At 37.9% G+C, this 12,941-nt stretch overlaps 1 protein-coding gene across 2 annotated transcripts in view; it reads right to left on the reverse strand.

The window, feature by feature from the left end:
• The window catches only part of TBC1D19 (TBC1 domain family member 19), a 50,941-nt gene that overhangs the window by 6,584 nt on the left and 31,416 nt on the right, over positions 1–12,941 (reverse strand). For both annotated transcript variants that reach the window (XM_053941414.1, XM_053941415.1), the window contains exons 12-16: positions 12,536–12,610; positions 12,006–12,068; positions 4,061–4,145; positions 1,652–1,696; positions 434–466 (exon numbers count right to left, since the gene is read on the reverse strand). In XM_053941414.1, coding sequence (XP_053797389.1) covers positions 434–466; positions 1,652–1,696; positions 4,061–4,145; positions 12,006–12,068; positions 12,536–12,610 — 301 coding nt within the window. The remainder of the gene's footprint in view (positions 1–433; positions 467–1,651; positions 1,697–4,060; positions 4,146–12,005; positions 12,069–12,535; positions 12,611–12,941) is intronic.

Genomic DNA, 12,941 nt, shown 5'->3' on the forward strand with positions numbered 1-12,941 from the left:
TGTATTATGTAATGCTCTTTTAACACCTCTTGTAGGTAAATGTAGAGAGCAACAGGTTTTTCACATTATTTATGTTTTTAAGAATTTTTTTCATGGTAACTTGGTCTACCCAGAAGTGAAACACAAGGAAAGAGCACTTGTTGGTAAGAGTTTACTTGTTGGTAAACTTTATCCCTCTGTTCATATACATTAAGATGCATAACTTAGCTCAGCTATTAGCTCTCAAAGAAGGAATTCCCACATGGCAGCAAGCTGTAATATCAGTAAATAAAACAGCCTGAAAATTTAAAAATTAAATTCAACAATCTTCATACACAAAAAAACATAAAAGCACATATGCAAGTTTAAAAGTTGCAGAAAAGTATATACAGCTTTAAACTACAATATGAGTAAAAGCAATCCTGAGGTTTTAGCTTATGAGAGTCACACTTACCATACATAGAAAATCCATGAAAAGGAATTACACCTGCAAAACAAAAATATTTCTTTTTTTGTTCTTTAATAATCCTCTTTATGCAGGCAAAAAAAATATTATTCTCCCTCACATTATCAAATTGTATTCTGCCTACATCAGGAATAAAGTATTTCCTTGTTATTGCACCTGCACAGATCTCCATCTTGTACATATATAAGTACAGTATCACCAATGTCAGTACAACCAAAGACATGCTTAAACACAAGCTACAGTTCTTAGAAAGTCAAGTAAAGCTCCACTTCCTTGAAGCTGTTACACAGAGGCTTTGCTGATATCAGAACCTAATTTCAGATGACAACCCATAAATGTCATGCACTGACAAGAACGGAGTAGGAAAAAAAGGAGGCCAAGACCTCTAGTAATTCATGTAGTACTCAGACAGAATATTCACAGTACTTGGCAGTTGTAGCATGACAGCTTGCTCCTCCTTCCCAGCTGATCTTAGCTCCCATTCATTAGATTTTATATAAGAAGACTGGCAAGAGGTGGCTGCTTTGGCAAAAGATCATAAGAACAATGCTTTGTGGCTACAAAGCTGCAAGAATTGCAGAGGCAAACATAGAAAAAAGTGAAACAAAAGTATGTACTGCAACTGACTCCACTGAAATACAGAAGACATAAAAGACAAGGCCAGAGCCACAGATTTAAGATTGGTGACATAAGGCCTTGAAAGCAAGAGGAAAGAGCTTGAACTTGAAATACAAATGGAGGGAAAGGATTCAGTAAGGGATTGAAATGATCGAAGTAAGAGCTGAAAAAAACAATTTTAATAACTGAAGTTATAACAACAGCAATGATATTAAAATTACATAGATCTGTTTTGTCAACACACATTTTGAAAAGAGAAGACTTTAGGGTGTGGTTTGTTAAGTCTTGAAAAGTTGGGAGGTCAGCCAGTTTCAGCATTTATCATTCAAATCCTCTAAGTGCTGATACAAGACTGAATACAAGCTGCTTTTCCTTCTCCTTTCCACACACAAAGACAAACTCTGTGATCACTAACACCAGGCTGAATGTGGGTTTGGAGTAGCTTCCATCCAGCTTATTCCTTTAAATTAATGCATTCCACAGAGTAATAGCAAAACATAACTTGTAATAGCAAAAGATAATATCACGTATTTGAGAAAAAAAATCTTTCCAAACTACCACTAGGGGAGGCAATAGTATAATTCATACCATTTGGAGGATAGAAAACAGCATATTCTTCCATTCCAAGTTTTCCTGTGAACCATCAAACCACAAAAAAAAGTCATTAAGCTGTAAAAAGGTATAAAGATTTAAACAATTTAAATTAAAAAGTAGATTTTAAGTTACAATTACAAAAATCATAACTAATTACATTGTTGACTATCTGACATTGTCTAAAATGTGGCAAGAAATGCAATGGGACAGGTACAATATCAGATATAAAACTGAAAGGCAGCACCAATACAGAAGGATGACAAACAACAAAAAAAAAGAGGAGGAAAATTTCAGCAATGCTGTTCCATTGAGATTCTATTTGGGTGTGTCTTAGGAGCTCTGAAGTTTGCTGCAGACCTGGAAGACAGTAAAACTCTAGGGGGGAATAAGGGCAGACTGACCTAGGGACAGGAAAGGCCATCAGATACAGCCAGAGATAAAAAATGTTCAAGGCATCATTAGGTCTGCAACAGAGGAAGATGGATGTTCTGATATAAATACAGATATGTTCTGATTAAATACAAATATTTAAGTAATCCACTGGATACAAAAGAATTAAGTCAAGAAAATCACTGATCATATAACTTTTTAATCTTCCAGACAAAATGAACACATTATATTATTAAACCATATTTAAACTATATAAATTAATAATCCAAAATACATTAATAAAATTTAATCATTTATTTAGAAATATAAAAGTATTATTAAACATAATTACAAATAATTAAAACTTGCAATTACTTTAGTTCTAAAATGAGAATATTGAACTAAAAATTTTATTAATTACATGAAAATTTATAGAATATTCTGTGTACTCTATTTACTCTTCACAATAGAATTTAGCACATGGAACTTTTGTCAGGTTCAATGGAATCTGGACCTTGATATTTTCCTATAGCATGAACTGACTAAAATAAAATAAAAATTGACCTGCAAAATTCCTGCCTACTACCCCCTGAAAACAAAATCCAATATTTTCCAACTATACAAATGAGCTGTTTCATTAAACTAAAAATTAAAATAAAAATTGACCTGCAAAATTCCTGCCTACTACCCCCTGAAAACAAAATCCAATATTTTCCAACTATACAAATGAGCTGTTTCATTAAACTAAAAATTATTTTCTCCTTTTCCTTTCAACAGGTTGCTTGTTGTGCAGCCAGGAATTATAATCTGGGAGGATGAGTATTTTTAGCATAAAGCACATCTCTTGGAAAATCAGCTAAAAATAGGACATAAGAGCCTTTCGGATTTGCACTGCACAGATTTAGGTACCAGCAACATCATTCTCCAGGATTTGTCTAGGAATATGCAGGATGTTCTCCATTGCTGTGTTTCTGGGCTGCCATGGCTCTGTGTCTGAAGTAAGACCTGGGATCCCACTGCTGTTTTGCTCTCAGATGAGCCCTTTGCTTATTTCAGGGAGTAGGTAAAGAAAGTAAAAAAAAGTAATTAAAAGCAATAAAAAAGGAATTAAAAAATTAGAAAACATATAGCAACATAAGAAGCAGCAAGATGAAAACTCTCAGCAGAGGTCCTGCCTGAAAAAAAGTACTTAGGAATCATATTTGGCTAAATACACAGGCACCAGGACCAAGGAAATAAAAGGGAATGTAGAAGATGAAGGTACACGGGGAAAAAAAAAGTGATTGGATTACTGAATGACTCAAGAAGAAAGGCAAAATTAAGAACCTCTAGGTAAAATCAAGGCAGATGAGGTTCTAAGACACATGGAAACATCCAGACGAATGGCATGAGAAGCTGGCAGAGAAGGCAAGCGAACTGAATCAAGAAATCTAAAGATTGTTAAGAAAAATAATGAGACCTCAAGTCAAAGAACATCCAAAAATAAGCTAATACTCTGGAAGAAGGCATGCTTTTAAAAAAAAATCAGTGCCAAGTATGCTTGGTAAAGCTCTACTCTCCCACATGTTTGAACAGAACCCACAGTCCTTTAGCAGCATATTCTGCTCCTGTCTATAAATATTTATATTTTTATAAAAATGATTTATTTATATGTTGCAAAGACAACATTCTGTAACAACTTCCAGTTGCTAAATTTATTGGCATTGCAGAGGACAATATTGTCTATTTAAATGTCTAGTTCTGATGAAGAAAGGCATTGTCATGATTTTACCATATTGTCACAGTTGTGTTTCATTTCTTCTGGTAAAACACTGCAGAACTATATACAGGAAGGTGGAGTAAAGGAAGACATTGCAGTCTGTGATCAGCTTCTAAACTGTCATAATAGAATCTATGCAGAAGTCAGCTGGATACATTTTTATTAATATTCTTTAAAGGGTAGTCTACTAGGTGTAATGAACACAAAGCAAATTCACATACTGTATTAGTGCATCAGTCAACAAACATGATCTTCTTAAAAACAACTCTTTTTACCTTGTATGTATGATTTGGGTGGGTTGGCACTACTGTAAGTAAAATGCTCCAGGACAGATGTATCTCGGGAAAAACACAGCAACACCTGCAGAAAAGAAAGTCAGCTGATTAACTGGATCAAAGCAATCAAAGCAATGTCAAACAAATTTAATGTCTTAATTAGCACCTATTAGATGCTATTTAAGAGAGCCAATAAGGTTGAAAGCTCTTCACCACCTTAGTTTGTTTTCCTGCTCAAATTTCCAGGCTTGCTTTGAACTTGCTATAATTTTACATTTACCTTTATTTGTTATCAGTTTTATATCCACGTTCTTCAACCCTCCTCCTTCCTCCTCAGCAGGTGTTCATCCCCTTCTGCCACAACATTAGTGACTCTATGTGTAACTGGCTGCTTTTACATCCTTTAGATTGTCTTTCAACTCAGTTACTATGACCTGGGGATGTCCTAGTAAGTGAATAAGCAAACTAATCATTTACAGTCTCGAATGTGTGCAGCTCTGGAAGAACTTACATTTCCTTTCATTCCCACGATCTTTACAAAATGTTTGCATGCAATTCTTTCAAAAAACAGATTACAATGCTCACCTTGTATCCTAAAAATCAGAAATGCACATGGTATCCTCTAGAGTATATTTGGGTTTTTAAATGAAAAAAAAAAAAAACTGTATTCACAGCAACTGAGTATAAAATTAAGCAGTAAAAGCATTCATAGGAAAAAAAACACTATAAAGAATCTCATCCTATCTGGAGTTGTAAAAATGGTAGTAATTAGTACTGTACTTTAAAATCTTCATGTTTTCATGCACTGAAAGGCTGCACTGTGAAGAATGTACACAAGAGGGCAGACATAAGGCAGACTTCAACTCACTGCTGACTTTTGCACACCTGAATCCTTCTCTGTTGGGGTTTAAGCCCAGATGGAAACCAAGCATCACTCAGATGCTCGCTCAACCTCCTCCCTCTCTCTCCACTCCGGTGGAATACCAGGGAGAATCAAAGTAAAACTTGTAGGCTGAGATAAGAACAGTTCAGTAAGTAAATAGTGGCAAATAATAATAATAATGATAATAAAAGACTAATGCCAGACCCTTCCCAAACCCAGACTGGCCACCCGATTCCAGGTAACTCCTCCCGGTTTCTATACTGGGCATGACGTTCTGTGGTGTGGAATACCCCTTTCATCAGTCCTGGCTATGCTCCCTCCCAGTTTCTTTTGTGTACTTCCTCACTGGCAGAGCATGAGACAAGGAAAAAGTCCTTAGGATAAACACAACTTTCCAATACCCAAAACATCAGTGTGTTATCAACACCATTCTCATTCCCAATCCAAAACACAGCACTGTAGCAGCTACTGAGAAGAAATAAACTCTACGCTAGCTGAACCCAGGACACCCTGCTCTTGAAGATTTTATGAGTTTATTTTAATTGTAGTCAAGGTGTAAAAGGAGGAAATGTTTCATTACATAATTTATTGTGAATAAAAACAAATGGATTTTTCCTTCCACTAATGGGTGCAAACATCTTCCACATATCAGCATTTGTCAAAAGGAAACAAGCAAAATCATACATCTGACTATTATTATATTATACTTTCATTTTTTTATGGAAAGCAGGTCATATTTTGAGACTTTTTTCTTTTTTGAACCTCAAAACTATTTCTCAAATACAAACATCTTTTAAAAATGAATAATACTTTATCTCAAACAGTTTAAGCTAAATATTATTTTTGTGCACATAGCTGCCAAAATATCACTGACAATAACAATGTACAGGCAAATGTAATTCTATGTGTATGTTAACTGAGGTGAAGGAAAGAGAAACTAATCTGAACAGGACATAAACTATGTTCTCTCATAGGGGAAAGAATGTAACCTTCATTTGAGGCCCTCTTTTTTAGGAATACAGTGTCCAGTACCAGGATCTGGAAGTCTTTAAGTGAAGACTCTGCGTCTTTGTAAGCGATAGACTCTAGCTCAAACCTAAGTTATGACTATACCAAGAAAACTCTGGGCAAGGTTCTTTGCACGTATTCATTCTGCAAGATGTAAGACTAAAGTATTCAAATTGAACTTCTGGCCTGAAATAAAGGGCCATGTGTAATGTACTAAACCATGTGTTATTTTTCTCATTAACAAAATGATAGTGCTAAAGAAAACAATGGCACAAACCCCTTTTCAAGTACAGAAATATTAACCAAATTATTGGGTATTTATAATCCAACTGAAAACCACTGAATTAAAATCATTAATGGAAAGAAAAAAAAACCCCAAAGTCAAAGCTTTTATCAAAAACAAATTACTTTATTAAAAGTACCTGTATTTTATTTCAATAGTTATGAAGAAGTAATAAAAATAAGTAAACTTTGGGAAAAAGAAAGCAAAGGTATTAAAGGTAATAAATTATGTCATTTCACAGTTTTTTTTCCTGAAAACAGTTGTATGCTGCTGAAGGGGTACCAATAATGAAACAAAATATTCTCATCATTATTTTAAGCCCGAATTTTCTTCTTTTGATGGACATTTAATCTATTCTGCAACACACAAAGGACACACTCTGGTCAATGACTTAAGAGGCAGTAACTAGTCACAAAAAAAAGCCATAAACCCAGTGCAAACCCAGAAATAATGTATCTGGTTTAAACTAACATTTTCATTGTCTATTTTATTTAGTCAATATTTAATTCCATTTATCATATTAAATCAATAAATAAGACCCCATATCACAGTGACTCATACTACAAAGTTTTTCCAGGGGCTATAGAACAAAATAATTTGGCAGTAAAGCATTTGCAAATTAGGTTGGAAGAGGAAATTATCAAGGAAAATGGATAACTTTGTTCTAGAGCAGAGTCTGAAGATTACAACAAAACAGCAATCAAAACTAGAGCAACAAATAATTAGAAGTTTGAGCTATTCTTTGCTTCAAAGCCCTGCAGTAAAACTAGCCACATCATTTTTCAAAGATTTTTGGTGAGTCTCCTTCAAATCACTAAAGACAGTTAAGTCTTTTTAATTATTTTTATTCTGCAGCTATTCTTTTAGCCAGTAGAGATATAAAAAAAGGGTTATATATTGAGAATGATGAGCAAAATCTATTTTTGATGGTCTTAAAACAAAAGATTATATCATATACTAGTTTATACTTCTTCTTAGTTTATAACCCCATGTCTACTGCAAGTGTCAGTTAGCGACTACTTAATGCCATGGTAGTCTACATAACAAATGAAAAAGAAATAGGAACCAGATTTTCACATCCCAAGATGAAGACACCGTGTTAACAATAATGAAGATCATCTTTGACCATTAAATCAAGAAAAACTCTTACATGTAAATACTTAGTAAACAAATATCAATGTTTGAGTTGACATTGCAAATTTCACAGAATCACTAGGTTGGAAGAGACCTTCAAGATCATCGAGTCCAACCCATGCCCTAACAACTCAACTAAACCATGGCACTGAGTCCCACATCCAGTCTTTGTTTAAACACATTCAGGGATGGTGACTCCACCACCTCCCTGGGCAGACCATTCCAATACTTTATCACTCTTCCTGTAAAAAACTTTTTCCTAATATCCAACCTAAACTTCCCTTGGCGCAGCTTGAGACTGTGTCCTCTGGTTTCGTCAGTTGCTACCTGGAGAAAGAGACCAACTCCTAACTGACTACCACCACCTTTCAGGGAGTTGTAGAGAGTGGTAAGGTCACCCCTGAGTCTCCTTTTCTCCAGGCTAAACATCCCCAGCTCCTTCAGTTGTTCCTCACAGGGGTTGTGTTCCAAGCCCCTCTCCAGCCTCGTTGCCCTCATCTGGACGTGCTCGAGCATCTCAATGTCCTTCCAAACTGAGGGACCAGAACTGGACACAGCACTCAAGGTGTGGCCTCACCAGTGCTGAGTACAGGGGAAGAATGACCTCCCTGCTCCTGCTGGTCACACCATTCCTGATACAGGCCAGGATGCCCTTGGCCTTCTTGGCCACCAGGGCACACGGCTGGCTCATGTTCCACCAGCTATTAACTGGTACCCTCAGGTCCCTTTCTGCCTGGGCACTGTCCAGCCACACTGTCCCCAGCCTATAACGCTGCAGGGGGTTATTGTGGCCAAAATGCAGGACTTGTTCACTTGGACTTATTAAACTGCATCTTATTGGACTCTGCCCATCCATCCAACCGTTCCAAGTCTCTCTGAAGAGCCCTCCAACCTTCCAACAGATCGACACACTTAGTGTCGATCTGCCAGCTTAGTGTCATCTGCAAATTTACTAATGAAGACTCAATCCCCTCATCCATGTCATCAATAAAAATATTGTACAGAACTGGCTCCAGCACAGACCCCTGAGGGACACCACTGGTGACTGTCCCCAGCTGGATGCAGCACCGTTCACCACCACTCTCTGGACCTGGCCATCCAGCCAGTTTCTAACCCAGCAAAGAGTGCTCCTGTCCAAGCCGTGGGCTGCCAGCTTTTCCAGGAGAGTGCTGTGGGAGACAGTGTCAAAGGCCTTGCTGAAGTCCAAATAGACACATCCACAGCCTTTCCTGCATCCACCACGTGGATCACCTGGTCATAAAAGGAGACCAGGTTGGTCAGACATGACCTACTCCTCCTAAACCCCTGCTGGCTGGGTCTGATACCCTGGCCATCCTGTAAGTGCTGTGTGATGTCACTCACTATAAACTGTTCCATTACCTTACCATGTACTGAGGTCAGACTAACTGGCCTACAGTTACCAGGATCCTCCTTCCCACCCTTTTTGTGAACGGGTGTCACATTGGCCAGCTTCCAGTCATCTGGAACCTCACCAGTGAGCCAGGACTGTTGGTAAATGATGGAGAGCACCTTTGCAAGGTTGACTGCCAGCTCCCTCATCACCCTGGGGTGGATCCCATCTGGTCCCATTGATTGATGAACATCCAAGCAGCTCAGCAGTTCTCTGACTGCCTCCTCTTGGATAACAGGGGGACCATTCTGCTCCCTGATACCTCCAACTCAAGAGGACGGCTGTCCTGAGGACAAGCCATCTTCCCACTAAAGACTAAGACAAAGAAGGCGTTATGTACTCCTGCAGATACTGAGTTCCCTCCCACCCAGTAGAGAACAAAGCTTGGTCTTACCCTTCGTTTTGCCATTAACATATTTGTAAATACATTTTTTAGTATCCTTTACAAAAGTTAATTTACAAAATTAAGTTCAAACTGAGCTTTGGCTTCCCAAATTTTTTTCCTACATGTCCTAGCAACCCCCTTAAATACTTCCTGAGAAACATGACCCTCCTTCTAAAGATGATGCGTCCTCTTTTTATTCCTAAATTCCTTCAAAACCTTGTTGCCCATCCAGGCTGGACATCTGACTCATCAACCCATCTTTTGGCACACAGGGACAGCCTGTTCCTGTGCCCTCAAGATCTCTATTTTGAAGCACGCTCACATTTCTTGGACTCCTTTGTTTCTAAGGGCTGCTTCCCAAGGAACTCTCTGAATAAGTCTCCTAAATATGTCAAAGTCTGCCCTCTGGAAGTCCAAAGTAAGAGTCTTATTGATGTTCCTCCTAATTTCATCAAATATTGAGAATTCTATAATTTCATGATCATTGTGCCCCAAGCGACCTTCAACTACCATATCTCCCACCAGCCCATCTCTGTTTGCAAACAGCAGGTCTAACATAGTCCCTCCCCTGGTGGGCTCACTCACCAGCTGTGACAAACAGCTGTCCTCCACAAACTCTGTAAACTTCCTGGACTGCCTCTTTTCTGCTGTATTAAGTTCCCAGCAGATGTCTGGTAGGTTGAAGTCGCCTACAAGAACAATGGCTGGTGATCCTGAAACATTCTCCAGCAGCTTACAGAATAAATTGTCCCCCTCTTCTTCCTGGTTGGGTGGATAACAGACTCCCAGTAGGATGTCAGCCTTGTTGGCCTTCCCCTTAATTCTTACCCATAGGCATTCCACTTCATCATCCTTAGTTTCAATGCCCATGGCGTCAAAAGCCTCCCTAATATAAAGGGCCACCCCTCCACCTCTTCTCCCTTTCCTGTCTCTTCTCAAGAGCTTGTAGCCATCCAGTGCAGTGCTCCAGTTATGTGACTCGTCCCACCATGTTTCCATGATGGCAACTGCATCATAGCCTTGCTACTGTCCCATGGCTTCTAGATCTTCCTGTTTGTTACCCATGCTGGGTGCATTAGTGCACATTAGCTCTCAGCTGGGCTGTTGATTTCACCCCTAACTCAGGCTTACCACCCTTGGCCTGCTTCCAGAGAACCCAGCTGTATTCCCTTCCCCCTTCAAACCTAGTTTAAAGCCCTCTCAATGAGTTCCACCAGTTCATGAGGTAAAATCCTTCTGCCCTTAACAGAGAGATGGAGCCCTCTCTCTGGTTCCAGCAGGCCATGTGCCAAAAAAGTCGCCCCATGATCAAAGAACCCAAAATTATGTTGATGACACCAACCCTTGAGCCACTTATTGATAATGTGAATTCTCCTATTTATTTCATCATTTTTCTCTGCTACCAAAAGGACTGAGAAGAACACTACCTGTGCTCCTGCCCTATCAATCACCTGACCCAGTGCCCTGAAATCCCTTTTAATTGCCCTGACATGCCTCTTTTCGATCTCATCACTGCCAGCCTGGAGTATCAGCAGTGGGTAATAATCAGAGGGCTGAATCAGCCCAGGAAATCTCTTGGTGATATTTCGTACCTGGGCCCCAGGGAGGCAACAGACCTCCCTGTGGGGTGGGTCTGGTCGACAAATGGGATCCTCTGCTCTCTCAGAAGGGAGGCACCTACTATGACTACCCTGATATTCTTTTTGATGTTAGAGGTGGTGATTCCTCTGACAGATGAAGCATAACTGGGAAGCTTACTGGGCAGATAATTCTCTTCTATGTCATCTGGCTGACCCTCTAGATTCAGGGCCTCATACCTATCCTGAAGTGGCACCTGGGTAGGTGATAGCGGTTGAGAGGAAATTTTAATTCTGAGACAAATTCAGATACAGATCTTAATATTCTGTCTATTTTTTAATGAAAATGTCATAATTTCATGTGGTTATGATTTTAACTATTAATGTTTAAATGCTGAATTATAAGCAGACATGCTTCAATAGTGTGCTTAAACAGTACTACATATTTTTATAACTATATGGATTAAGCAGTTTAAGGACAGTTTCTTGACTAGTTAAATTACTAGCAGTTTTATGTACTCTCATCAAAGAAGAAATTATTTAGTTTCACATAGCTCTAAACAAAAAAAATAAGCAAGTCTAACATAACAGATCTGACTAATGAAATCAAAAGCACTGTAGAAATGTCAAGTTTGCTGCATGACAGTTATGTTGATACTGCAATCAACTACACATTAGGAAATTCATAGATGTAATCTCCTTCTAATTATGTGCCTTTGATTGGCAGCAACAAAGATAATTCTCTATAAATTAGCTGGATTCCTGATTCCTAGAAACAGCTTTGCGATGGGAGCAATCCTACAAGTAATCATACCTGTTGCTACCTTTTTCAGAATCAATGTCTTTAATTTAAAAATATGTCAATATGCTTATTGCAACAGGTCACTGTAAAGCAAGGGGGTATTTTAAATGGAACCCTGAATATACTTCTCATGACTTAATTTTTCTGTACAACAACTTTTAATTGTTGGGAGTTATTTACTGCAAAGCTGGAAAGAGGAAAAATATGGCTGACTTCACATTTTCTAGCTTAGTGCACTGGAAAGACATTGTGTATGGTCCTTCACAGCAGGAGTTTTAGAAGCTTGCCCTGCTTAATCTGCTTAAGTGTCCAAGATTGCTATTCAGAAGAGAAATACATGCAGCGAACAGATGTATCTGTCCCACTGTACTCTGCCTTACAAAGGCTGTTTTCTCTCCAAAGATGATACAATCCCACAGGAATGTGCCTCCTAGGTTTTCTAACCAAAAAATAGTTACATACCTGATATAAATAATCCTCAAATACAAAATAATAGTCATCATTGCTTGCTGTCAGCTTTACATCCTGTAATAAAAAAATACAAGAGTTTTAAGTCAAAAGATCTCTCTTTAGACTCCCACGGAGACTAAACTTAACATGGTGATAGAAGACACTGTTTCACTTTCATTCAAAGAACTATAGTTAAGCTTAGACTCCACATTTTAAAATTAAAAAATGCTATATTAACTTGATGATTAAGTATTCAGAGTTGAAACTTGAAATGGAAGCAGTCATACCCTATTGGTTCTTTCTCAAAAACCCAGTTACTCCTTCAAATGAAGATACCATTCCTTTATGACTTACAGTTCAACTCAAATGTCTTACATGAGAGACAATACAGGCACAAGGAATGAGTTCACAATAATAAGTTCACACTAATTATTTTTACACTCCTCAAAACCAAATCATCCAGTATTTTCTTTGTTAAAAAAACCAGCAAGATATGAGTGTGATGAGCATATAAATCACTCACTGTTTAGTTAATTACTTACTTTGTAGATCAGGCTGTCCACTAAAAGGTTGTGTTGAATCACATTTGACTTAAGCTGTTCATAATACAAGATGTCCTAAAATTAAGAATATTACCATCATCTGTCTGAGACATGACCTGAATTTATATTTAAAGTAAAAAAAATTATTTTTCAGCAATTAAAAAAAGAAAGCATGTATTCAACTGAAAAAAAAGCATCTATCATGGTTTGTTCTAGTTTAAGTCCTACAACTTGAGATTTGAGACATTATAAAATTACTTCACCTTCAGACAAGTAATAAAATGAGAATGAAGGGACTAGTTCAAATCAAAGACTCGTATCTTTCAACCTTTGGTTCTCTCTACAACTAAAATCTTTTCAATGCTCAAAACCATTATATTTCTTTGTTACCTTCTTTTTTTGTGTA

The sequence above is a fragment of the Vidua chalybeata genome, chromosome 4, assembly GCF_026979565.1.
Source record: "Vidua chalybeata isolate OUT-0048 chromosome 4, bVidCha1 merged haplotype, whole genome shotgun sequence".
NCBI lineage: Eukaryota > Metazoa > Chordata > Aves > Passeriformes > Viduidae > Vidua > Vidua chalybeata.